This window comes from Dendrobates tinctorius, unplaced genomic scaffold (assembly GCF_039654945.1).
Source record: "Dendrobates tinctorius isolate UK_male_01 unplaced genomic scaffold, ASM3965494v1 ptg000320l, whole genome shotgun sequence".
NCBI classification, from domain to species: Eukaryota; Metazoa; Chordata; class Amphibia; order Anura; family Dendrobatidae; genus Dendrobates; species Dendrobates tinctorius.
This window is the reverse complement of record NW_027361987.1, coordinates 890,658-918,532: the sequence shown is the minus strand read 5'-3', so window position 1 is coordinate 918,532 and position 27,875 is coordinate 890,658. Positions and strand designations below refer to the sequence as shown.

The window sequence follows — 27,875 nt, the reverse complement described above, 5'->3', positions numbered from 1 at the left end:
TGACGTCTCGGTTGTTTATTAACAGTTGATTTCCAAGTAAAATATTTCCCACATTAAGAAAATGAAAAAGGCTTCTCTCCTGTGTGACTGCTCTGATGTCTAACAAGAAGCGCTTTCTGGTTAAAACATTTCCCACATTCTGAACAGGAAAAAGGCTTCTCCCCTGTGTGAGTTCTATGGTGTGTAAAAAAATTTGATTTACGTGCAAAACATTTCCCACATTCTGAACATGAAAAAGGCTTCTCCCCTGTGTGAATTCTATGGTGTTCATTAAGACTCCATTTCTGGTTAAAACATTTCCCACATTCTGAACAGCAAAAAGGCTTCTCCCCTGTGTGAGATCTCTGGTGGACAACACAATTTGTTTTCAGTACAAAACATTTCCCACATTCTGAACATGAAAAAGGCTTCTCCCCTGTGTGAGTTCTGTGGTGAGTAACAAAATTTGATTTCTCTTTAAAACATTTCCCACATTCTGAACATGAAAAAGGCTTCTCCCCTGTGTGAGTTCTATGGTGAGTAACAAAATTTGATTTACGTGCAAAACATTTCCCACATTCTGAACATGAAAAAGGCTTCTCCCCTGTGTGAATTCTATGGTGTTCATTAAGACTCCCTTTCTGGTTAAAACATTTCCCACATTCTGAACAGAAAAAAGGCTTCTCCCCTGTGTGAGTTCGTTGGTGGTTAACAAAATGTGATTTCTTGTGAAAACATTTCCCACATTCTGAACATGAAAATAGCTTCTTTGCTAAAGGTGCAGTTTGCTTTTTAATGCCTCTTTTGTGACTTTGATTTTCCTTAGTAGTCAGTAATGAATCACAAGATGGGACCTGTTTCATAGGATCAGATGACAGATCTTTGCTGTGAATGGATGATGGTGTATCTGGAGTAATAGCAATCACTTCAGTTGTATCTTGTAGGATCTTAAGATCATCAGATTTAAAAGTTGAAGATGTCAGCTGTCCCTCTGATCTCCTGGTACAGTCATCTGCTGAGATAAAAAAAAAATTTTAATAAAATATCCTTGAGTTTTATATTTTTGAACATTTTTACTTAAACTGTCCATAAAAATGGCAAGCTATGTAAAAAACTTTAATTATTTACCAAGACAATGACAGTTCACAGTCTAATAGAAAACCTTGTTGGATGAACCAGTAGTGTGCGGTGTTCAACTGTTTGTTCATTCTGCCTCCCAAATATCAAATAAAAAGAAACCAATCAATGTTATGTAGGCGAAAATAATACCAATTCTCATCTCACAAAAACAAGTCCCCACTCAGGGCCATCATCTGTCAATGGAAAAACAGAGGTTCCCACACTATTAGTGGCTCAAAGGCTGCTGAAAAGCAACAAGGTTTCCATAAACCAATCCAGCAAAATCCGCTCTCACTTCGGAGTCTTGCAGTGTGCGCAAACAACATTCAGGATCCCTGTATTTAGCAATATTATAGTGAGAAGAATCCACTTAATTTGCGGTGTCTCCTGGAGCACAATCTGGGCACTATGTGCTGGGTAAGGAAATGGCAAATGTGTAATTTTCACTCTCCAACATCCACTGCGTGTTAATTTCCGGAAAGTGGCTGTGGAGTCAAAATATTCACTCCTCCTACACATGTGGTTAAAATTGTTGGTACCCCTCGTTTACTGACAGAAAACCCACAATGGTCACAGAAATAACTTGAATCTGACAAAAGTACTAATAAATCAAAAATCTATGAAAATGAGCAAATGAAAGTCAGACATTGCTTTTTAACTAGGCTTCCACAGTATTTTAAAAAAATTAAACTCATGAAATAGGTCTGGATAGAAATGATTATACCCTTAACTTAACCGCTTCATGACTGCCAATGGAAGATACTAGCAGGGCTTTGTGCAATACCGACGTTTGTCTACGGTCGGCGGTTTTGTGCTCATCGGGATCTCCACGTATCTTATAACAAGGGGATTCCACCGTACAACGCTTCCTGTGACCCTCGACCTCATTGAGATCTGATTGGTTCAGGTCCTGATGACGTCAGCGTCACACCAGCCAATGAGTCAAATCACTAGGAAAGTTTGTTGTAGCAGCGAACTTTCCCGGGCGATCTGCCTCATAAAAACGTGGTTTCTCCTCAGATCTCCTGTCAGTGAGAGATTAGAGGAGAAACAGTGTTACAAGAGCTGCTGCCAACAGCTGTGTCAGTCAGCGATTGTGCTATAAAGTACAAAAACAGATAAGGCAGGTTAGGGTTAGTGCTATAGTTAGGGTTAGTGTTGGGGCTAAAGTTAGGTTTAGGGTTTACTCTAAAGTTAGGGTTACTATTAGGCTAAAGTTAGGGTAAGGCTAAATAATTAGGCTTTTCTCAATTGTCTCCCCAATAATTTGGTCACGTCAGTCATGTCTGAGTTTTCTATTTCGGAAAAAAATAAAAACGAATAAAATGGCTCGTCAGTATTATAGTGCAGAGGAGGCTTATGCACTTTTATGTTCTGACAGTGAAGAAAGTGCAGTGTCAGATGGTGATGTGGATTTCGAGGGCTTTAGTAGCAGCAACAGTGATAGCTCAGAAATGAGCAGTGATTCTGGTCCATCCTCACACACAAGGACCAGTACAACAAGAAGGACAAATAGCGCTTCTGGAGAAATGTCTCCAACTCAGGGAACAATGCCCAGTACTAGCGCTGTCCCTAGTGCTCGTGAATTGGTGCACACCAATATCCAAGGGGCTTTGCCTCTTGATGTAGCATTTCCCAGATGGGAGGCTTCGGATTCGACTACTCCATTCATCCCTAATTTTAATGCCATTCCTGGTATAAATGTGGAGGTGGAAAATTTTGGACCAATTTTTTTTTTTTAATTTGTTTCTGACAGATAGCTTGCTAGAGCATATTGTCCTACAAATTTATATGTGTCCCAATTCATCAGCCAGAATCCGAAATCCTATTATGCTAGGTCAAATTTATGGACACCAACTAATGTCCTAGAAATGAAAACATTTTTAGGACTTACATTCGCTATGGGGCTTATTAAAAAAATGACCATTCAATCCTATTGGTCCAATCGCCCTGTTCAAGCCACCCCTATGTTTTCTGCTATTCTTCCTAGGACCCGTTATGAAATGCCCATGAGATTTTGGCATTTTAACAACAATAGTCAATGCCTGCCCAGAAATGTCCCAGAACATGACAGACTATTCAATATCAGTCCCATCATTGAAGACTTGACAGAAAAGGAAAAGGAAGACTGCACCTCAAGCAATTCATTCCTTCTAAGAGGGCAAGGTTCGGAATAAAGCTCTATATTTGTCCCACTAAGGCCCTAGATAAAACTGAACTCTGCAGTGATATGGAACATTATTTCAGGAGACTGCGCCTGAGGGAATGTTTCAATGATACAGAAGATTCAAAAAACACTCAGACCGAAGGAAAAGGGATCCTAACAACTAGGAAAAGGTCAGACTGGACACCTGCACCTGGACGCAACCCTCATTTGGATAAATATATAGACTCCTTCAGACATTTGATAAAATCCGAAATCATAGACACTAACAGGAGACAAGCATCCAACATCAGTGCCCAGGAGAGAAAGGCCATACGGTCTTTAAAAACCAACAAAGAAATCATCATTAAACCTGCTGACAAGGGAGGTGCAATAGTCATGATGAATACGTCAGTCTACATGAAGGAAGCAAACAGGCAACTTATGGACACACGCTACTATAGAAAATTGGAGTTGGATCCTACACAGTACTATTACAAGGAACTAAACAAGTTGGTATCTTGTCTGCCTGACCAGTCCATAAGAGCCTGTGATGACCTGATACCAGAGAGTCCAAGAATAGGGACATTCTACATGCTTCCCAAAATCCACAAATCTGGAAATCCAGGAAGACCAATTATTTCATGTGTGGGCACCCTCACTGAGCAGGTATCTGGATGGGTAGAGGATATTCTTAAACCACTGGTGAAGGATACACCTAGCTACATTCAGGACACAACTGACCTATTGAATAAACTAGCAGCAATAGGTCCTCTACCAGAAGGAACCATCCTGGCCACCATGGATGTGGAATCTTTGTAATCTAATATCCCCCACCAAGATGGATTAAATGCCTGCAAATTCTTAATGGAAAACACAGGGACTGATGCTGATGCTGTGGTGAAACTTATAAAATTCATCCTCACCCACAATTACTTTGAATTTGACAACAAGATCTATCTACAGGAGACTGGCACAGCTATGGGAAGTAAAATGGCTCCACAGTATGCAAATCTTTTCATGGCCAAGCTTGAAAGCGACTTTTTGTCCTCATGCCCCATCAGGCCCCTTGCCTACTACCGCTTCATTGATGATATTTTAATCATCTGGACGGAGTCTGAGCAACAGCTAAAGACGTTCCACGAACAGTTTAATCAATTTCATCCCACCATCAATTTAACACTCAACTACTCCAGCACTGAGATTAACTTTTTGGACACCATCATTAAGCTAAAAAACAAATGAAATAGAGAGATCCCTGTATCAGAAGCCAATCGACCGTCCAACATACCTTAAATGGGACAGTTTCCATCCAAAACACATAAAGAACTCTATTATCTATAGCCAAGCCATCAGATACAATCGAATATGTTCTCACCCCATGGATAGAGACAAACACCTTGGTCGCCTCAAAAATACCTTTTTGAATCAGGGCTACCATCCAAGAACAATTGAAAACCAAATTACAAGACCCACCAGAATGTCAAGGAATCACCTGCTACATTACAAAGCTAAAGAAGAAAAAAACCGGGTGCCTCAAGTAGTCACCTACAACCCAAATCTGGAAGTGCTAAGGGGAGCTGCACGGAAATTACAACCTTTACTACAAAAAGATGCCCGATTACAATCCATTTTTCCAGACCCCCCACTACTGTGCTTTAGGCAGCCCCCAAATCTAAGAAGCATCATTGTCAGAAGCTCCCTGTTCCCCACAACAGCTGCAGGAACCTTTCCTTGCAACCAGAAAAAAATGTAAAACCTGTCCATTTATAATGACCACGGACAAGATAAAGATCCCCAATTCACATCAGGACTACAAGATCCCAGGTACTTTCAGCTGCATTACATCTAATGTGGTGTACCTAATTATTTATACTAAATGTCCAACTGGGGGTCTGTATGTGGGGGAGACAGGGCAAAAGCTTAGAACAAGGATGAATGCTCATCGTCACACAATAAGAGAAAAAAGAATGGATCGACCTGTGGCAAAACATTTTTGTATGATGGACCACAACACTAGGGATATGAAATTACTGGTATTGAAAGGTAACTTCACATCTCAGAGAGAGAGAAGAGTCTGTGAGTATAAATTTATGACAACCTTTTACACTCTCAATGCTGGAATAAATGTGTCGCATGGATTTATGTCTTTTTACATCAATTAAGGAATTTGCTCCTAAGACCTTGTGGGGGCATCACAACACATTAGGAGACCCCAATCAGAGGACAATAAAATATCTGGACTCCTTATCCATGAACTGGTCCAATATTTATGTTTCTCCCTCTCCCATAATCATAATTCTGCTTCACGTCACTTGTCTCATCTATTGCATTTTTTCTGTGCTGTAGTGCATAAATATGTGACTCTTCAGATTTTGTATTAGTTTATGCCTGATGAAGAGACCTGAGTAGTCTCGATAGCTTGCAATGTGTTACCATCTTTTCAGTTAGCCATTAAAAGGTATCAACCACTGAGGACTCTCAATTCTGAATATTTTTATAAAATGAGCGAGAGTTCAATCGGATACACATCAGCTTTTCGCATTTATGAGGGGAAAGACAGCCAACTAAACCCACCAGGAGGCCCTACTTATCTGGGGACATGGGGAAAAATCGTTTGGGAGCTGATAACTCCATTTTTACAAAAAGGCTACAATCTATATGTTAACTACCACACCAGCATACCCCTATTTAAAAGTTTGGTTGAACATAACATAGGGGCTTGTGGGACCATTCGCAAAAACAGTCAGGGGTTTCCACAATCATTGGTCAGCAAAAAGTTCTAAAAGGGGCAGTCAGGGGCTTTATGCAATGGAGAGCTGCTTGCCCTTAAGTATAAGGATAAAAAAAGATATTTTTATCCTGAGCTCGATCCACACAGATGCCACAAGGGCCACTGCAGACCAACAGGGATCCACTACTCCAAAACCTGTGTCTGTCATTGACTACAACAAATATATGGGGTGTGGACCTTGCAGATCAGGATCTACAGCCATACCAGGTATCAAGAAAATCATAGATCTGGTATAAAAAGTTAGTCATGTATTTGCTTCAGGTGGCCACATATAATTCTTTTGTGTTATACAAAAAAGCCGGAAATGCAGATACTTTCCTTGATTATCAGGAAAAGGTCACTGAAAATCTTGTTTTTGAAAATGTTGTCCCCGCCAATCCTTTAGAATGTGAAGATGTGAGAAGACTCACTGAGCGACATTTTATTGCACTCATCCCAGTAACTGAAACAAGAAAGAACCCCAGAGAAGATGTCGTGTATGTTCCTAGAGAGGAATGAGGCATGATCCCCGCTATTATTACCCACAATGCCCATCATTGCCAGCCTTATGCCTCCATGACGGCTTTACAATCTTCCACACAGAACCACGTTTTTGAACTGTTTTGACATTCAAGCATTTGGTTTATTTAGTGACAGACACATTTGAGTAGAGCTGACTTAACAATTTCCGGGGGTAGGTGGGGGGAGGTCTCCAGAGACACAAGCTGGGCACAATATATTGGGCACTACAATGACATTTTTGCAATTTTTGCTCTGAAACTTCCACTACGTGTTTCTGGAAATCATCCATATAGTGAAAATGGTCACTATATCCATAGATGAATTCCCTGAGTGGTGTCATTTCCAAAATGGGGTCACTTCAGGGAGGATTCTGTTGTTCTGGCACTTAGCGGCTCTCCAAAGTGCCATAACAGCAGAATCCCCCCTGAAGTGACCCCATTTTGGAAATGACACCCCTCTGGGAATTGGAAACGACCCCTCTCTGTGAATTCATCTATGGGTGTAGTGACCATTTACCTATCTACCTATTTTCCAATGTAAAATCTGGGGTTAAAACAACATTTTAGTGGTAAAAATGTAATTATTTTTTCTTCTCTGCCCAATGGTATAATTGTCTATGGAACAGCTGTGGGGTCAGTATGCTCACTGCACCACTAGAAGAATTCATTCAGGGAAGTATTTGGTAAAATGCAGTCACTTTTGGGGGCTTATGCTGTTCTGGCACCTCAGGGGCTCTGACAATGTGACATGTCACCCACAAACAATTCCAGCAAAATCTGCTCTCCAATATGGCGCTCCTTCCCTTCCAAGCTCTGCCATGTGCCCAAACAGTGGTTTACCCCCACATATGGGGTGTCAGAATACTCAGGACAAATTGCACAACAACTTTTTGGGTCCAATTTCTCCTGTTACCCGTTGAAAAAAACAATTGAAGGCGAAAAGTTCATTTTTTTGTGGAAAAAATATGTTTTTTTTTATTTTCACGGCTCTATGTAATTAACTTCTGTGAAACACTTGGGGGTTCAAAGTGCCCATGACACATCTAGATAAGTTCCTTGGGGAGGGGTTTAGTTTCCAAAATGGGGTCACTTGTTGGGGGTTTCCACAGTTTAGACACGTCAGTGTCTCTGACAATGTGACATGTCACCCACAAACAATTCCAGCACAATCTGCTCTCCAATATGGCACTCCTTCCCTTCTAAGCTCTGCCATGTGCCCAAACAGTAGTTATTCTCCCACATATGGGGTATCTACATGTTCAGAAGAAATTGCACAACAAATTGTATGGAGCAATTTCTCCTGTTCCCCTTATGAAAATGCAAAATATGGAGCTAAAAAGATTTGTGAAAAAATTTTTTTTTTTATTTCCATGGCTCTACATTATAAACTTCTGTGAAGCACCTGTGGGTTCAAGGTGCTCAATACACATCTGGATAAGTTCTCTAAGGGGGTCTAGTTTACAAAATGGTGTCACTTGTTGGTGGTTTACACTGTATAGGCACATCCGGGGCTCTCGAAACGTGACATGGCAACCGCTAATTATTCCAGCATATTTTACATTCAAAAAGTCGAATGGCGCTCCTTCTCTTCTGAGCCCTGCCATGTGCCCAAACAGTATTTTTCCCCCACATATGGGGTGTGGCGTCCGTCTGCGGTCTGGGCTGCGGCCAGCCAACACCCCGAGAAACACTGATACCCTTTACCCCTATACAGGGATCTGGATTTATAGCAGAGCCCAGGAGGCGCTGTCTGAATAGGAGCAGTGGCCAGAGCAGGACGGTCGCCAGAAAGGTGTTCCAAAAACAAGACAAAAACGTAGTGGTATCCGGGTCTAAACCAGTCAGGCAGCAAGGTACAAAAACAGTAGACAGTAGCAGAGTCAGATTCAGGCCAAGGTCAGAGTTATAAACCAGGAGGGCAGCAGAGGTACAGAATCGTTAGGCAGAAGCAGAGTCAGAAGTCCAGGCCAAGGTCAGAGTCATAAACCAGGAGGGCAGCAGAGGTACAGAATCGTTAGGCAGAAGCAGAGTCAGAAGTCCAGGCCAAGGTCAGAGTCATAAGCTATAGCAATTCACACAGTAACACGCAGGGGAACCAAGAATATATCCGGCGGCTTGCAAGCCCAGTCCCAAGGTATTTGAGGGATCAGATCATCCCTCACAGGCTCCCGGGCTGATGATGTCATCAGGACCGCCCCCAGGACCAGACCTGATGACGATGCACCAACCCCTTCATGACTGACAGAGGAGCGGAGTCTGCGTCCACCAGACGCCTGCGCAGAAGCCCTTTCACTGTTGCCGCCATCACTCGGGCGTGAGCCACGGCACCTCCTAGTGGCTGAGGGCGGGACAGCAGGCCCTGAATTCGATGACGACATGTCAGTCCGGCGCCTCCTGGTAGCGGAGGCCTGGACAGCAGGCCCTGAGCCCGAGGGTGGCGTGACAGTCCGTCGCCTCCTAGTGGCTGAGGGCGGAACAGCAGGCCCTGAGTCTGACGGCGACGTGACAGTACCCCCCTCTCCAGGAGGGGCCTCCGGACCCTCAAAACCCGGTTTGTCAGGGTGAAGAAGATGAAATCTCCTAATTAATGCCTTGGCATGGACGTTCCCCGCAGGAACCCAGGACCTTTCTTCTGGGCCGTAGCCCTTCCAGTGTACCAGATACTGTACTGAGCCCCTCACAAGGCGGGAGTCAAGGATACCCTGGACTTCATACTCCAGAGCTCCCCCGACCGAAACAGGAGGAGGAGGGGACTGAACAGGGTGAATGGGAGAACGATAAGGTTTGAGGAGAGACCTGTGGAATACGTTAGGCAATTTGAATGACTGTGGAAGTTTTAAGCGGAAGGCTACTGGGTTAACCACCTCGATAATTTCGTATGGGCCGATGAACCTGGGACCTAGTTTGGCGGACGGTACCTTAAGCTTGATATTTTTTGTAGAGAGCCAAACCTTGTCGCCAACTCCCAGGTGCGGCCCCTTAGATCGTCGTCTATTTGCAGCCGAAGCCTGTCTAACCTGAGCCCCTTTCAAATTTGAATTAACCTCAGACCAAATCGTTTTTAGCCGATGTATATTTTGCTCAACCCCAGGGAGCTCCGACATCCTGGCCGAAAACGACCCAAAGCGCGGATGTAGTCCAAGGTTACAAAAGAAAGGGGTAGTTTTAATGGAGTCTTGATATCGATTATTGAGGGCGAACTCAGCCAATGGCAGATGTTCCACCCAATCGGTCTGATGTCCTGACACATAACAGCGGAGGTATTGTTCCAGGGCTTGGTTAGTACGCTCAGTTTGACCATTAGTTTCGGGATGGTATGCCGAGGAAAAGGACAACTCCACACCAATGCGTCTACAGAATGCCCTCCAGAACTTCGAGACAAACTGGGTACCCCTGTCGGACACAATATTTGCAGACGTACAATGTGCAGGATGAACAACTTACTTAAATAAGGGGAATAAAATGGCCCTGCATGCTGAACCTGTCTACCACCACCCAGATACAAGTTTTCCCATCTGATGGCGGCAGGTCTGTAATGAAATCCATGGAGATGTGGGTCCACGGAGTCTCAGGGGTGGGCAAGGACTGAAGCCAGCCGGCAGGGCGACTATGGAGGGACTTGGCGCGGGCACAGACTTCACACGCTGAAACATAGTCCTTACAGTCCTTGACCACCGTCGGCCACCAAAAGTTCCTAGTTACCAACCTGGTGGTATTATTGAGACCCGGATGGCCTGCCAGGACAGAGTCGTGTGATTCTTTTAAAACCTGCAGACGAAGGTTAGCCGGAACGAACAATTTTTTGGGGGGCGTAGTGTCAGGAACTTGCTCTGAAGACCTACGGATCTCCTCCAGAAGGTCCAAAGACACTGCCGACACGACGATTCCATTAGCCAATATTGGGACTGGTTCACAGTCCTCGGTCTGTGTGGGGCAGAAACTGCGAGAGAGGGCATCTGCCCTCACATTTTTAGTCCCGGGGCGGAAGGTGATTATAAAATCAAACCTGGAGAAAAACAAGGCCCACCTAGCCTGCCTGGGATTTAGTCTTTTAGCTGACTCTAGGTAGGTTACGTTTTTGTGGTCTGTAATAACAGTGACCTTGTGTTTGGCACCTTCGAGGAAGTGGCGCCATTCCTCGAAGGCCCATTTGATCGCCAGTAATTCCCGATTACCGATGTCATAGTTTCTCTCCGTGGCAGAGAATTTGCGGGAGAAAATCGCACATGGGCGAAGCTGAGTGAGGGATGCAGTGCCTTGTGATAGCACTGCTCCCACTCCGACTTCGGAGGCATCAACTTCTACAGTAAACGGGCAGTCTAGGTCCGGTTGAATCAGAACCGGATTGGCCACGAAGCACTCTTTTAGTGTGGAAAATGCCCGAATAGCCTCAGGATTCCAATTAGTCACGTCCGCCCCTTTTCGGGTAAGGTCCGTGAGTGGCTTGGCAATCTCAGAGAAACCCCTGATAAACTTGCGGTAATAATTCACAAATCCCAAAAACCGCTGCAGCGCTTTCAGCGATTTGGGTTGCACCCAATCCTTAATGGGTTGAATCTTGGCAGGGTCCATGCGAAACCCCTTGCCTGAGACCATGTATCCTAAGAACTGTACCTCTTCGGCAAAAAAACCACATTTTTCTAGTTTCGCAAACAAAGAGTTTTTTCGCAGTCTCTGCAATACCGAACGGACGTGTTGAGCATGCGTCACAGGGTCAGCCGAATAAATCAAAATGTCATCAAGATACACGACGACATACACCCCACAAATGTCCCTGAAAATGTCATTGACAAAGTGTTGAAATACGGCAGGTGCGTTACTGAGTCCGAACGGCATTACAAGGTACTCAAAGTGACCAAGAGGTGTATTAAAGGCCGTTTTCCATTCGTCACCGCTTCTTATGCGGACCAGATTATATGCCCTCCGGAGGTCAAGTTTAGTAAACCAGCGGGCTCCCAGTAGCTGATTAAACAGATCAGGAATGAGTGGGAGCGGGTACTGATTTTTTACAGTAATTGCGTTCAGCTCACGATAATCCATGCATGGTCTGAGTCCACCATCTTTTTTTTCTACAAAGAAAAACCCAGCTCCTACAGGTGAGGTAGAAGGTCTAATAAAGCCTTTACGTAGGCTGTCTGCTATGTAGTCATTCATGGCTACACGCTCCGGACCAGAGAGGTTGAATATTCTCCCCTTAGGGAGACGGGCACCTGGGACCAAGTCTATAGGACAGTCGTACTCTCTATGAGGAGGTAGTTTCTCAGACTCCACTATGGAGAAGACATCTTCACAATCTCTGAATGCATATGGAATGGAGGGGGTTTTAATTTTAATTTGGTTCACTGACAGTGACATACAGTGATTCTGACACCGTGGACTCCAGCGCACGATATCACCTATGCGCCAGTCAATAACTAGATTATGCTGGTGCAACCATGGCATGCCTAACACAACTGGATTAGATAAATTAAGTATAACAAAAAATGACATCTGTTCGTTGTGTAATGCCCCCACTGACATAGCAATGTCTGTAGCAACAAATTCCACTCCACCCTGGATAATGGATGTACCATTAATCGCAGTGGTCCGAATAGGGGCATTAAGTTTTAGCAGAGGTACACCAAGATCCTTTGCAAGCAAAAAATCCATGAAGTTGCCTGCGGAACCACAATCCACATAGGCCTTCACACACAGAGATTTATTACAAAACGAGAGAGAGACGGGTAATAAAAGTTTAGCCGCATTTGCGGGCAATACCTGAGCCTCTGGGTCAGCACGACCAGAGCTGCCCAGAGGCCGACGTCCCAGAAATGTGTATCTCTGACGCTCAGCACTTCCCTTGAAGCTTCCAGGCTGCAGCATGCTGGTGTAGGAAGATGGGAGTATTCCTTCAGGCTGTGCTCTGGAGCAGGTGTTAGGCCAGGAAATCAGCTCAGTCAGAAGAAGAAAGAAAAAAAAATTCAGGAGACTGCTTTTATGTAAGATGGACATATACACAAAAAGCAGCTTTTTTTCTTTATATATATGTGGCCGGATATAATGTGGCGTCCTACTGCGGTCTGGGCTGCGGCCAGCCAACACCCCGAGAAACACTGATACCCTTTACCCTTATACAGGGATCTGGATTTATAGCAGAGCCCAGGAGGCGCTGTCTGAATAGGAGCAGTGGCCAGAGTAGGACGGTCGCCAGAAAGGTGTTCCAAAAACAAGACAAAAACGTAGTGGTATCCGGGTCTAAACCAGTCAGGCAGCAAGGTACAAAAACAGTAGACAGTAGCAGAGTCAGATTCAGGCCAAGGTCAGAGTTATAAACCAGGAGGGCAGCAGAGGTACAGAATCGTTAGGCAGAAGCAGAGTCAGAAGTCCAGGCCAAGGTCAGAGTTATAAACCAGGAGGGCAGCAGAGGTACAGAATCGTTAGGCAGAAGCAGAGTCAGAAGTCCAGGCCAAGGTCAGAGTCATAAGCTATAGCAATTCACACAGTAACACGCAGGGGAACCAAGAATATATCCGGCGGCTTGCAAGCCCAGTCCCAAGGTATTTGAGGGATCAGATCATCCCTCACAGGCTCCCGGGCTGATGATGTCATCAGGACCGCCCCCAGGACCAGACCTGATGACGATGCACCAACCCCTTCATGACTGACAGAGGAGCGGAGTCTGCGTCCACCAGACGCCTGCGCAGAAGCCCTTTCACTGTTGCCGCCATCACTCGGGCGCGAGCCACGGCGCCTCCTAGTGGATGAGGGCGGGACAGCAGGCCCTGAATTCGACGACGACATGTCAGTCCGGCGCCTCCTGGTAGCGGAGGCCTGGACAGCAGGCCCTGAGCCCGAGGGTGGCGTGACAGTCCGTCGCCTCCTAGTGGCTGAGGGCGTAACAGCAGGCCCTGAGTCTGACGGCGACGTGACATGGGGTATGGCATGCTTAGGAGAAATTGCAAAATAATTTATAGTCCATTTTCTCCTGTTACCCTTGTGAAAGTAAAATAATTGGGTCTAAAGGAAAACGATTCCTGTAACTGTCAATGAGACTTCTGCACCTCTCGAAAGGTATTTAGGTATTTTGGCCTACTCCTCAAGAAGAAACTGCTCCAGTTGTCTCGTTTCTGAAGGTTACGCTTTCCAGATGACATGTTTCAGCTTTTTCCAAAGATGCTCAATAGGATTTAGGTCAGGACTCATAGAAGGCAACTTTAGAATAGTCCAATGTTTTCCTCTTAGCCATTCATGGGTGTTTTTAGCTGTGTGTTTTGGGTCATTATCCTGTTGCAAGACCCATGAACTGTGACTGAGACCAAGCTTTCCTACACTGGGCAGCACATTTCTCTCTAGAATCCCTTGATAGTCTTGATATTTCATTGTACCCTGCACAGATTCTAGACACCCTGTGCCAGATGCAGCAAAGCAGCCCCAGAACATAACAGAGCCTCCTCAATGTTTCACAGTAGGGACAGCATTCTTTTCTTGATATGCTTCATTTTTCCATCTATAAACATAGAGCTGATGTGCCTTGCCAAAAAGTTCCATTTTTGTCTCATCTGTCCATAGGACATTCTCCCAGAAGCTTTGTGACTTGTCAACATGTAGTTTGGAAAATTCCAGTCTGGTTTTTTATGATTTTTTTTCAACAAAGGTGTCCTTTTTAGTCGTCTCCCATGAAGTCCACTTTGGCTCATACCACGACAGATGGTGCGATCTGACACTGATGTTCCTTGAGCTTGAAGTTCACCTTTAATCTGTTTAGAAGTTTTTCTGGGTTCTTTTGTTACCATTCGCATTATCCGTCTCTTTGATTTGTCATCAATTTTCCTCCTGCAGCCACGTCCAGGGAGGTTGGCTACAGTCCCATGGAGCTTACATTTCTGAATAATATGTGCAACTGTAGTCACAGGAACATCAAGCTGTGTGGAGATGGTCTTATAACATTTACCTTTAACTTGTTTGTCTATAATTTTCTTTCTAATCTCCTGGGACATCTCTTTCCTTCGCTTCCTCTGATCCATGTTGAGTGTGATACACACCATGTCACCAAACAGCACAGTGAGTATCTGTAGCCTCCTCTATACAGGCCACTCGCTGATTCCAAGATTGTAGACACCTGTGATGCTAATTAGTGGACACACCACGATTTCACATGTCCCTTTTGTCACATTTTCAGGGGTACCATCATTTCTGTCCAGGCCTATTTCATGAGTTTCATTTTTCTTTAAATTCTGTGGAAGCATGGCTGAAAAGCAATGTCTGACTTTCATTTGTTCATTTTCATATATTTTTTATTTATTATTACTTTTGTCAGAATCAAGTTATTTCTTTGACCATTGTGGGTTTTTCTGTCATTAAACGAGGGGTACCAACAATTTTGACCACATATGTATAGATTATAACCCTCAGTGAATTAATTTATAAAATGGAATCACTTTATGGGGATTTCGACTACTCTGGTTTTCTGTCATTTAGTTATATTAGGGCTTCTGCATATGGTGTGCCCAATCTCATCTGGGACCTGTTCCTGCTGTCCAGCTGGAGTAATCTGCTCCCTACTTCAGCCAATTAGAAAGTACCACACCCTACTAAAGTGCAAAGCACATGGCCGGAATCTGCCAGATATAGCGCTGTTCTCCTCTGGTTCAGTCCTCTGGGCTCAGCTTGCGGCTTGTGTATTTATTCCCTGTTGTGACCGTGGCCCGTTTACTGACTACTCTTGTGTCTTCTGATTCTGTACTTCTGGTTCTGACCCAGCTACCTGACTATTCTTCTTGCCATCTAACACCACAGAATAGCAGGTAACACCATGGTCCAAGCCTAGGGGACCGTGTGTAAGTCCAGATCCATGTAATGGTGTTAACACTAGAAGTCCCAGAAATTTCGAGCTCCCCCTGAAGTCCCAAAAGAGGGTCAAATGACCCTTAGTCTGAACTGACGACTCTGATGGCTCCAATTAGCATCCTTTCATTTGTAAATGTGGCCAATGTCTGAGGAATCTGCAGGGGGGAGTAGAGCTGAATTCATCCTCAAAACACTGTGTGAAACACAGGTCAAGAGACTTTGCATTTTGAGGGAACTGACAATTTGTATAAACCACACATTTTGTTTTGAAGCACACATGAAGTGTTTTGGGAGAGATGTGACCTTTTGCTGCTGATCCGTGATATTGTACTGCATTATCCAGGTCATTTTGCCAAATGTACATATAGTTTGCAAAACATACAATCTGTTTCAATTTTTCAAGTTTTTCTAAAGAATTTAGTTATGTTTTTCTTTTAAAAAAAGATGTGAAAGAAGTGGGTTAAAAATAACAGACAAAAAACAAAAATTAATTGTGTTGATCCACCTCAACAAAGGTCTTGTAAAATAGCAAAAGAATGTAAGCTGCTCCTGAGTGTGTCTTCCCACCCCCAAGCTGCATTGTTGTGGGGGGGATATGCATAAGGTTGCTAACACCTTAGCAAATTTGCATGCAGCCTTTTGTGCTGTGGGGGATAAATAGGTGACTGCTTCACCTATTTTGTTCACAAGAAACAAAATGCAGAGAAGTCTCACCACTCAACTGGCATTGGGACTGATCCTGAGCAACACCAACCCTTGTGACTGAGATGGAGAAGACTTAGTCCTTCAACCGGATTCGGACTCTGAGCTGTCTTCAGGTTAGATTTTTCAAATTACCTATTTTTATTTCCTGACTATATTTGTTTTATTTTTTTATTGTTTATTATTTATTTATTGTTTTATTCCTTGTATTTTTTTATATCAAAAATAAAAAGCATGGAGACAAATAACAGTTGTTCTTTTGTATATTTTTCACACTGACATTTCAGTCCTCTTGACTTAGACACAAATGCTTCTGGTCAATACTCACAGCTGTACCTCGCTCTAAAATTTCTAATTCTCTATTTAAAATGTATAAAAAATGATTCATTGTTTCAGTGCTTTTTTGCTCAAATAAAACTAAATACAATATGTATAGTCTTTATATTATAAAATACAATAAACTGAATAGAACTAACTAGAAACTAAAAGGCTAAACTCAATGGAAAACAACAATCTCCTGTGGTGCGACAGTAGTGGCCTTAATTACAGAACAAAAGACGGTGATTATAGGATGTTAGATAAAATCCTTCAGGTCATTCGACCCGTCTCTGGGTTCCAAAGGTAGAAATGTTAAATGACCCCTCTCTGGGACTTCTAGTGTTAAAGGACGATGAGCAAGGCAATCCTTGGGATATGGAAAGCAGAGAAGATAGCGCCAAGCATGTTCATGGTGGACATCTTTTGAGCTGCCAGGTGACCATGAACAGTGCCCCAATACATTGTCTGCAAACTATTCCAGCTAGATCTGCATTCATATAGCTAAATGGCGCTCCTTCCCTTCTGAACACTGCCATGTGCCCAGACAGTAGTGTACAACCGTATGTAGGGTATAGTGTGAAGCTGGAAAATAATTTGTAACATCCATTTGTTTTCTATTATCCTTTGTGAAGAATTCCAAACTTACCACCACATAAAGTGACACACGTCAGATATTAATAATGGGGCCTGATTAAGAACACAAAACTGGCTGCAGGAAGAGGTTAAATCAGAGGATTTTGGACACTACTGTAATCACACACTGTGACTATAGACAATAACATCTACTGAAATGATCAAACTCCACAGTCTCCATCAGTAATAAATGAGCAGCTAGTGGTGAAACCTCTCTGGGGTAATTAGAGTATGGGGCTCGGTGACGTCACAATCTAAACTATCGTAAGCTCCAATATTTTCTGTCAGATGAGTTTCATGAAGAAATATTACACATTTATAGAGAACTGTGTGTAATAGTGCAGAGCTGAGAGGTCTTAAAGGGAACCTGTCAGCAGGATTGTGCTCAGTAACCTACAGACACTGTCAGGTCAGCGCCGTTATACTGATTACAATGATACCTGGTGATGAAATCAGTCTTGTGGTTGTTGTATAATCTGTATTTGTAGTTTTCAGTTAATGAGATTCTCGTGCTCTGGGGCGGGGCTGTGGGTGGGGCTGTGGGTGGGGCTTTATGTGGTGCTCTTGTAGGTAGGAGCAACTGACAGGGTGGTCCGTTACTGGCCGCAGACAGACTCGAGACAGAGACAGAATCATGTTCAACAGGTCTTCTTTATTGATTGTCTTTCCACGACCCACAGCACCTCACAGCAGCTGCACGTTAACCTCCGCAGTGTCAAACAGCAGCTGCTCGACAATCTCCGCAGCCGCACACAGCAGCTGCTCGACAATCTCCACAGCCGCACACAGCAGCCGCTCGACAATCTCCGCAGCCGCACACAGCAGCTGCTCGACAATCTCCGCAGCCGCACACAGCAGCTGCTCGACAATCTCCGCAGCCGCACACAGCAGCTGCTCGACAATCTCCGCAGCCGCACACAGCAGCTGCTCGACAATCTCCCCAGCCGCACACAGCAGCTGCTCGACTTCGTACACTGGCCGGGTACCTTCACTTTCTTTCGTTGGCAAATGGACGTCCCTCGCGGCTCCTTCACTGTGGCTGCCCTAGGCCTACCACCACAGCGTTTCACCTGTCTGAGTCCGATTGTTTTGTGGTACTTCAGGCTGTCTCTGTCTGCGGCCCCTCCTGTCCAGGCCACCCCCCGTAACCTATTCCAGCTGTCAGTCTCCTCTGGGGCTTCTTCTCTTTTCTTTCCCCTCAGCAGACCTTGCTGTTTCCTGTGCTCCCCTCGCTGACTGGACTCTCCAGAACCTTCTCTGCCTTTTATAACCTTCCCTTTCTGGTAACTCCGCCCCCCATGACTTGACAGTTTTCTTAGCCAATGGCTGATGTTTAGTCCTATCCTTTCACTCTCCACTGCCCTCTAACGGTCAAACTCTACTATTACACCCATTCTCTTTATCTTCAGCTGTTTTCCATCTACAATGCCCTACACCCTTTACCTTCCTTCTCCAGACAGGTCCGTCCATCAGTCCACCTTCCCTACACTCTGATTACATATTCATCTGTATTGGCTTATGACAGGTCGCTGATACCTCACTGACCTGCCCACATTATTACATAATGCATATAATAGCATTGATATTATTGGTGATAATGTCTATAATATTGTGGCTATTGTGAGGCTTAGAAAAAAATTACATCCAGCAAAATGTCACCGCGATGGCGGCGCCGGCACAGTAGCATCTGGAGCGCACCACCAGGGCCTAGCGTGGTACTCGGTACCGGGCCCATTGATCTCAATGGGAGTTGACACGGAAGCTGTGAGCCGGTCCGTGGTCCTGGGGCTCCATGGCAAAAGGGGGGATGAATGAACAATGAAATAAAGTTTATGAATAGTTCGTGACGCCACCTGTGGTGTTCGGCAAGTGAGGTGTTAGGCCGACGCTGCATGCAGATCCTCTGGGACTGGTGGTGGGTTGCAGCCAAGATGGTGAAGTTCCCCACAGGTGGATCTGTTGTCCCAGGGCAGTGTAGATGTAGCAATGGAGGAGAGGCACAGACGGTGTAGAGGCTGGTGTCCAGATGTACCAGAATTGGTCTCCGGAGGCTGTTTCTTCCTTTCAGGAGCTGAAGCGAAGATTCACTTCTGCCCCGGTTTTGCGGCAACCTGATGTCTCACTCCCGTTCCAGGTAGAGGTGGATGCTTCTGAGATTGGTGCAGGAGCCTGCTACCATCTTAGGCGAAGGGGTAGTTCTTTCTGCCATCTCGCCCGATTTGAGACGTGCTCTGGAAGAGTTCCAGGAGGACAAACCTGAGCGTTGTCCCAGTGCAAAGTTGTATGTTCCTGACCAGTGGAAGAAGAGAGTGATGTCTGAAGTTCATTGCTCTGCATTGGCTGGTCATCCAGGTATTTTTGGTACTAGAGATCTGGTGAGTCGGTCTTTTTGGTGGCCCTCCTTGTCTCGTGATGTCAGGAATTTTGTGCAGTCCTGTGGGACTTGCTCCCGGTCTAAACCTTGTTCTCGCTCTAGTGGGTTCTTGATGCCTTTGCCGGTTCCCAGGAGGCCATGGACCCATATTTCAATGGATTTCATCTCTGATATGCCTGTCTCTCAGAGAATGACTGTTATTTGGGTGATTTGTGATAGGTTCTCTAAGATGGTTCATCTTGTACCACTCCCTAAGTTGCCATCTTCCTCTGAGTTGGTGCCCCTGTTTTTGCAACAGGTGGTTCGCTTGCACAGGATTCCTGAGAACATTGTATCTGACAGAGGAGTTCAGTTTGTGTCTAGATTTTGGAGGACTTTCTGTTCCAAGCTGGGAATTCAGTTGTCCTTCTCTGCTTTTCACCCTCAGACCAATGGGCAGACGGAGAGAACAAACCAGACCTTGGAGTTGTATTTGAGATGTTTTATTTCCGCTGATCAGGATGATTGGGTTTCATTTTTGCCCTTGGCCGAATTTGCTTTAAATAATAGAGCTAGTTCTGCCACTTTGATGTCACCTTTTTTTTGTAACTTTGGGTTTCATCCTCGATTTTCTTCAGGGCAGGTAGAGCCTTCTGCCTGCCCAGGTGTTGACACTGTGTTGGAGAGAATGCACCAGATCTGGGACCAAGTGGTGGATAAGGTTATCTCTCTCCCATGAAAAGGCCCAGCGGTTTTCCAACCGACATAGGACCATTGGTCCCCAGTTTAAGGTTGGTGATATGGTTTGGTTATCATCAAAAAATATCGCTATGAAGGTGGCTTCTCCTAAGTTTAAGCCTAGATTTATTGGACCTTACAAGATTTTGGAGATTATTAATCCGGTCTCTTTTCGTTTGGCTCTTCCTGTTACATTTAAAATCCATAATGTGTTTCATAAGTCCTTGTTGAAGAGGTTTGTTGAACCAGTAGTTCCTGGGGTGGCACCTCCGGACCCTGTATTGGTTGAAGGTAACATGGAATATGAGGTAGAGAAGATACTGGATTCCCGTCTGGCTAGACGGAGACTCCAGTATTTGGTTAAGTGGAAGGGTTATGGTCAGGAGGATAATTCCTGGGTCTCTGCCTCTGATATTCATGCCAAAAGATTGGTGCGTGCCTTTCATCGGGCTCACCCTGATCGCCCTGGTGGCGTGGATGAGGGTTCGGTGACCCCTCCTCAAGGGGGAGGTACTGTTGTGAGTTCATTTTCCCCTTCACCATTGAGGTCTGATTAACTCCCTCTTCTGCTGAAGGAAGGTAGTGAGGCTGATTACCAAGCACCTGGGCAGGATGATGATGACTGGGTGACGGGAATTACTGACTGGATATAAGGCAGCCGACGCCCTTCTGCCTTGCTGGTGATCTCTCTGAGGGATTCTAGGAGACCAGTCTGATTCCTGCTCCTCAAAAGCTAAGTTTTCTGCTCTACTTTTTGCATTTGTGTTTTGGTTTTGTTTTGCATTGTTTTCCTTGATTTCTGCCATTCCCTGCTGGGGTGAGCTGAATTCCTTTTTGCTCTGTCTTCAGAAAATACCTGAGTACTGATATAGTCTTTTTGAAGCCTAGCGTCTTCAGGGCTTTTTTCCCTATCAGCTGTTGGCTCTTGTTTTGATAGGGTTTTGACGGATTACAGACAGCAGCTTTTCTATCCTGTCCTATCTAGTTAGCTTGGGCCCCATCATTTGCTCAGCCTATCTTTCTATCTGTGTGAGTGTTTTTTCATCTTGCTTCACCGTCATTATATGTTGGGGGCTGCCTATTGCTTGGGGGTCTGCTCTGGGGCAGTTTAGATTTCCCTTTCTGTCTTTAGGCTATGTAGTTCTCCGGCTGTGATCGAGGGGTCTAGGGCACCGTAGGAACCCCCCACGGCTACTGCTAGTTGTTGTTGATAGGTTCAGGGGTCTGCAATCCGATAGCTGCCAACTTCTCTGGTTTTCTGGACTTAGCTAGTACTTCTGTTTTTGCCTCCTACGGTGACTCATTCATAACATGCAGGTGTTGGAGCGTGGTAAGGACTGCCCACCTTACCTGGATGGTGGGGCACCACACCTCAGGAGGAGGTGCAGTACCTCTGTGGCGACCGAGGCCTCAGGGGCGCGACACAGAGTGGTCGTAAATGGCTGCACATCCAGTTGGAAGAATGTCTCAAGTGGGGTACCACAGGGCTCTGTCCTGGGCCCTGTATTGTTCAACATCTTTATCAACGATTTAGATGAAGGAATTGAGGGTAAACTGATTAAATTTGCTGATGACACAAAGCTAGGAGGGATAGCTAATACTAGAGAAGAGAGAGAGAGGATTCAAAAAGATTTAAATAAACTGGAGAAGTGGGCAGCAACTAACAGAATGGTTTTTAACAGGGAGAAATGCAAAGTACTACATCTGGGCAATAAAAATGAAAAAAGCATATATAGAATGGGAGGAATAGGGCTAAGTGACAGCACATGTGAAAAAGACTTGGGTATACTAATAGATCACAGACTGAATATGAGTCAACAGTGTGATGCAGCAGCAAAAAAGGCAAATGCAATTCTAGGATGTATTAACAGAAGCATACAGTCTAGATCACGTGAAGTCATTATTTCCCTCTACTCCTCTTTGGTCAGACCTCATCTGGAATATTGTGTCCAGTTTTGGGCACCACATTTTAAAAAAGACATCAACAAACTGGAGCAAGTTCAGAAAAGAGCGACCAGAATGGTGACCGGTCTGCAAACCCTGTCTTATGAGGAAAGGTTGCAGGATTTGGGAATGTTTAGTTTGCAAAAGAGAAGACTGAGAGGAGACTTAATAGCTGTCTACAAATATCTAAAGGGCTGTCACATTGTAGAAGGATCAACTTTATTCTCATTTGCACAAGGAAAGACTAGAAGAAATGGGATGAAACTGAATGGGAAGAGACACAGATTAGATATTAGAAAAAACTTTTTGACAGTTAGAGTGATCAATGAGTGGAACAGGCTGCCACGAGAAGTGGTGAGTTCTCCTTCAATGGAAGTCTTCAAACAGAGGCTGGACAGACATCTGACTGGGATGATTTAGCGAATCCTGCTTTGAGCAGGGGGTTGGACCAGATGGCCCAGGAGGTCCCTTCCAACTCTACGATTCTATGATTCTATGATTCTATGATTCTATGACACATCTATAAGTAAGAGATAGAGGCTACTGGACAGGTGCTGCTGGTGTCATTTTCCTGGATGTAATGTTTATTCTAAGCCTCACAATAGCCACAATATTGTAGGCATTATCAACAATAATATCAATGCTATTATACGCATTATGTAATAATCGGGGCAGGTCAGTGAGGGATCAGCGACCTGTCATAAGCCAATACAGATGAATATGTAATCAGAGCACCACATAAAGCCCCGCCCACAGCCCCGCCCCAGAGTACGAGAATCTCATTACTGAAAACTACAAATACAGATTACACAACAGTAAACCAGAGTTGCCCTCATTTATGGTGGACCACTGGAGCTACTATGAATCCTGAGCAGAAGATTAGAGAAAATAATATTGCTCCCCATTTCAGGAGAGATTGTGCAGTAATCTGAATTCCTTAGGATCAAAAACAATGTAATTTATGACGTGGAGTGAATCCATGAAACCAGGGCTGGAGCCAACACATCTCCTGCAGGCGTGAATAAATGTATATTACAGCCATCAGCCACGCACAGCTTAGAGATCTATCATGGCACAGGTGGAATGTTTGTCCTGGAGATTATCACAATCCTCCTTGAAGTTAGTTGGTTTTAATACAAATTGAAAAGTCAGGATAAAGGGAAACTCTGCTGTTATTGTACAGAAATTCACACTTGGCCTCACTGCACATTTACTGTTGTGGATCATAAAAGGGAAGTTTGGCCAGAAAGACTGGACCTGGTCTTGTAGGGACCATAAGACATTCAGCAGCACAGAAGGGAGAGAAGATTCATCCGATAAGATCTCAGGGATCTAGGAAGCCAACAGCATCATTACCCTCTTCTTTCTCTTACAGGCCCAGGCTAAGATTTTTCGTCAAGTGATTTTCTATCTTGTCAGTACATTCTACGTACGCTGTCATTTGGCTTTATAGTTACAGATCTGGGCATGTAACGGTCAGCGTCTCCTAATGTGAAGGAGAGAATGGCTAATGAAATCAATTATTAAACCTTATATAAGTCAGTTCACATATGGTGTACCAAGATGGCGTCTGTGTCTTCAGACAACACCCTGGAAGGAATCCTTGGAATGCAGAAGCTGAGATACTGGATACCATATATGGAAGTGAAGCTGAAATGGACCTATCATAGACTGACACTGGCAACTCAGAAGATTGTGTGACACCCATCTCCTGTCTCTTTGTCTTGAGAATAAACTTCAGTTGTGTGCAAGCCTTTGCTGAGAAAGGAGTAGACATCTAACTCTGTGTTCGGTGTGACTCTTTAAGCGCGCACTCAGCCTATATTGGGTCAGGTACAAGCAATCATATAGATTTCACTTTAAGGGATCACCCTCACACTAATACCAGGGGGTAGGTGGATCCTCCAGGTTGTAAGTTCTATAGAAAAGGGCTTTCAATGCCCAAAGAGATTTGAACAGTTTTGGGAGGAGGAGAATGTTGTTGTCTAGAGGCAAAATGGTGATCATGGTAATACGGCCGGACTACACCACCGATAAAGCAGCCACAGCCGGTGACTGAGAGGAATCTGTGACTTCTCTGCATTCAGTGGTTACTACTCACCTGGGTAGTCACATGTAGGAATCTCCTCTTTACACCACTCATCATCTCTCACATATGTCTCTGTAGTATTAATATGGGTCAGATCTTCATCCTGAAACAAATATTGTAAAAGTCACAGACAGATGGAGAAGTCCAATCTCTGATCAGCTCTAATCCTGCCATCTCCACCGTTCTCATTACACAAGTATAAAACATATAATACTGGTGGATAAAACAAGACTGAGCACAAGACCTTCACAGCCGCCTGCACATCATAGGGGAGATCTCCTGACACCTTCTCTCCATCTACCTGATGAACCTGAGGAACATTGGGATCTTCTTGGTTACAATCCTGTGGAAGAAGAGGACGGGGACATCTCTCTGGTGTTGTCCTCTTACTGGATAGATCTGGAGGAAACACATACAGGGACTGAATTAATTCTTTACATACAGATAATTATTGGCCGTGTGTATTTAGTCCTGTCTATTACCTGGAGATGTGAGGGGCTGGGGAACCTCCATTATGACGTTCTTGTATAGATCTCTGTGTTCTTCTAAATACTCCCACTCCTCCATGGAGAAATAGACAGCGACATCATGACACCTTATAGGAATCTGACACATACAATGATACCGTCATCCCCCACAATCTCTTCATAGTGTTACTGTATAATGTCCCAGCATTCCCAGCAGTGTCACCTCTCCAGTCAGCAGCTCAATCATCTTGTAGGTGAGTTCTAGGATCTTCTGGTCATTGATGTCCTCATAGATCAAGGGGTGAGGTGGAGGTCCCGTGATTAGGCTCAGGGGTCTTCCCCATCCCTCAGACACAGGGTCCTGACAGCGATCACTAGAGGTCTTCTTTACCACTGTGTAATCCTGGTTATGGAGAGACACATTAATAAATCTCACTACAGACATTTCCAGAGTCCTCACCTCTCCAGTTCTGTCCATCTGTTATTCCCATAGATAAGAATGATGTAATGTGACATCATCAGAATCTCTCACCTCTCCAGTGAGACGGAAGAGGATCTCTAGGGTGAGGTGTAACATCCTCTCCGCCATCTTGTCTCTGTCCATATCCATCTTTGATTGGTAAATCAGGAAAATTCTCTTTTGTAGAAGATCTTCACTGAGAGGATCTGATATTGTAGAGACCTGAATGAGAAGAAGATGATCCGATGTAACATCATAAGAATCCTGTGTAATAATACAATTACTGGAGATAATAAAGGAAACATATGAGGATATTTCTTATTTTACAGTGTTTAGTTTTCTTCCCTGACATCTACTAATAAAACCTATATATTTAGGCCACAGACAACAAGCAGTTTCCTCCTCGGAGACGGCAGCTTTACACGTTCCTCATAGACTCATCTTGCATAGCGCTAGTTCTCATCTTGTGAAGGGTTAATACTAAAATCAGAGTTGAAGTTTCGTTTTATCCATTCTCTGAAGGTTTCGTTTCTCCGTTTTTGTTGCTGTAAGATAAATTTTGTAATTAGGTAAAAGTTCAAACTGTCATGAAACCAGACTGTTCCCATCAGGTGCAAGATAAGGGAGGCGGGGGTGTAAAACTCTGAAGAATATGCCATTATACTACTTTCTATTTGGATACGGACATATATGTAGTTTCCGGTTTTCTTGCAATATTATTGGCTTACAAAGTGAAATGATGTTATTGGTAGTTGAGAACTTTGCATAATTAAGCAAAATGTTATAAAAGAAGTGACTAAAATAAAGGGGCTTAGTGATCTGTCTCGATCCTCCGGTACAGAGACCCCTGTCTCCGTGTGGTCATTTGAGTTGCTAGCAACACTCTGTGGAATAATTTGGACATCACTGGCTCAACCGTGAAGGGTTAATTTAGCCCTTCCTAAATAGCTACCTCGACAGCTGGCCGCCCAACATGGGGCCCCCGAACAAGGACGCCTCTGCCCCTGGAGGACAACAAGACAAAGGACCCTCGGAGCGGACACGGGTGCTGGAAAATTGGGACTGATCATCCCCCACGACAACCACGGTAAGTTGGCAGTTATACTGTTCAGACTGACCGTTGGTGTGGTTTTCTTGTGCTTGTTGCTGCAAAGAGGATCTGAGGTTTGTCCCCGTGGTGGGGTGATTCATGGGTGGAATCATATAGAGGTGCAGTCCCGTTGGGGGCCCAGTGCTCGAACCGTACCTCATAAGGGACGGACACCCCGGAATGACCAGTGATTGTGACTCTCTTTATAGTCAAAATATCCTGAAGTCATGATCATTGTTCGAGTCAGGCGTGGTGATGTGATCGAAGACTGGGTAGGATACGTAACTCAGCTATAGATAGATATATATAACCAGAGGTGTCCGGAGGGATAGTCTGAGACGCCCTCCTCCTTTCACTGAGTACCGTGAATTTTGGGCAATCCCAGAGGGGGACTATTGACCCTGTGGAACAGACTGATACAGCCGCTCCAAATCTGTGCACAACTGAAGTAAGGATATTTAGCTCTAAATGAGAGAATCCGTGGAAGAAAAAGAAGAATTTTGTGGCTTGGCACATGAATTGTGTGACAAAGGTGTTAGGAAGAACAGAGGAAGTGAATTCTGATTGTTTCTGTTACTGCTATGTTGAAGAAGGAAAAATTGTCTATTATTATGGCAAGGACTGGTGGCAGGGTCCTGACAGCGCCGGCGTACAGCCTCCGCTAAGCAGGGACTCACCTGCACCGTAGGGACCCCTGGGGACAAGAACAGCCGGAAAATAAAGATGCACGGGACCTGAATGTAGAAGTTTAGAAAGCCGGCACAGGACCTACGGTCATGTGAACAGTCATGTGACTGCAAGGGGGCGGGGCTTAGCGTCCTCCTTTCAGAGAAGGTAGAGGACTCAGAGTCAGGCAAAGCAGAGGTCAAGCACAATACAGGCAAGCGAGGTACAGGAGGGATAAACAGATGGAAGGTCAGACAAAGCCAAAAGTCATACACAAGATCTCAGTACAGTACCAGGGATGAGACAGAACGGAAGTCAGGGCCAAGCAGAGATCAAAACCAAACAGATGTAGAAGGTACCAAGCAGAATCCAAAGCGATATCCAGAGGACAGACCGAGTCATACACAGAGAATCAAGCAACCAGAACACAGCACTAACACACTCAGGGGTCACCACACAATGCCAAGGGCGAAAGTATAACTGACAGGGATGGGAGCGTCCTGAGGCTATAAGAAGCCTCTCCCAGAACCAGGGAGAGGCCACAATCATAGCCCCAGGTGTGCAGGTAAGCCTGCACCGGGATCACAACCTATAACCCCAGAAATGCCTGTCATCAGCACTGATTCCCGACATTAACCCCACGTGTGCGAGTCAAACCCGCACTGAGATCATGACAGTACCCTCCTCTCAACGGGGGGCCTCTGGACCCCCAGGCTTGCCTGGGTACTTAGCATGGAAAGCCCGCACCAGGCGATCAGCATGCATCAACCGGGCCGCTACCCAGGACCTGTCTTCCGGTCCATACCCCTTCCAATGAACTAGGTACTGTACTGACCGCCGTACCAACCTAGAATCTATGATGTGACCAATCTCATATTCCACATGTCCCTCAACCGAAACCGGAGGAGCAGCGGACTCGGATTCTCCCCGCACTGCTTCAAATGGCTTCAGTAGAGATCTATGGAAGACGTTAGGGATCTTGAAAGAGGGTGGAAGGCACAACCTGTACGCTACTGGGTTGATTTTTTCCACTATCTTGCATGGGCCAATGAAT

General features: G+C 44.8%; 1 protein-coding gene across 4 annotated transcripts; it reads right to left on the bottom strand.

The window, feature by feature from the left end:
* On the bottom strand, positions 1-27,764 carry LOC141073936 (gastrula zinc finger protein XlCGF66.1-like). Of its 4 annotated transcripts, none has more exons than XM_073561469.1 (6): positions 25,138-27,764; positions 24,829-25,008; positions 24,621-24,744; positions 24,383-24,537; positions 24,151-24,241; positions 1-994 (listed from the first exon to the last, which is right to left on the bottom strand). In XM_073561469.1, exons 1-6 carry the CDS (start codon positions 25,213-25,215, stop codon positions 54-56), a joined length of 1,569 nt encoding a protein of 522 aa, XP_073417570.1. In that variant the 5' UTR covers positions 25,216-27,764; the 3' UTR covers positions 1-53. The 4 variants fall into 4 exon arrangements, with proteins under 4 accessions (XP_073417570.1, XP_073417571.1, XP_073417572.1 ...); XM_073561470.1 differs by having other exon boundaries at positions 1-991; XM_073561471.1 differs by having other exon boundaries at positions 24,440-24,537; positions 25,138-27,761.
* Between the last annotated feature and the right edge of the window lie 111 nt (positions 27,765-27,875).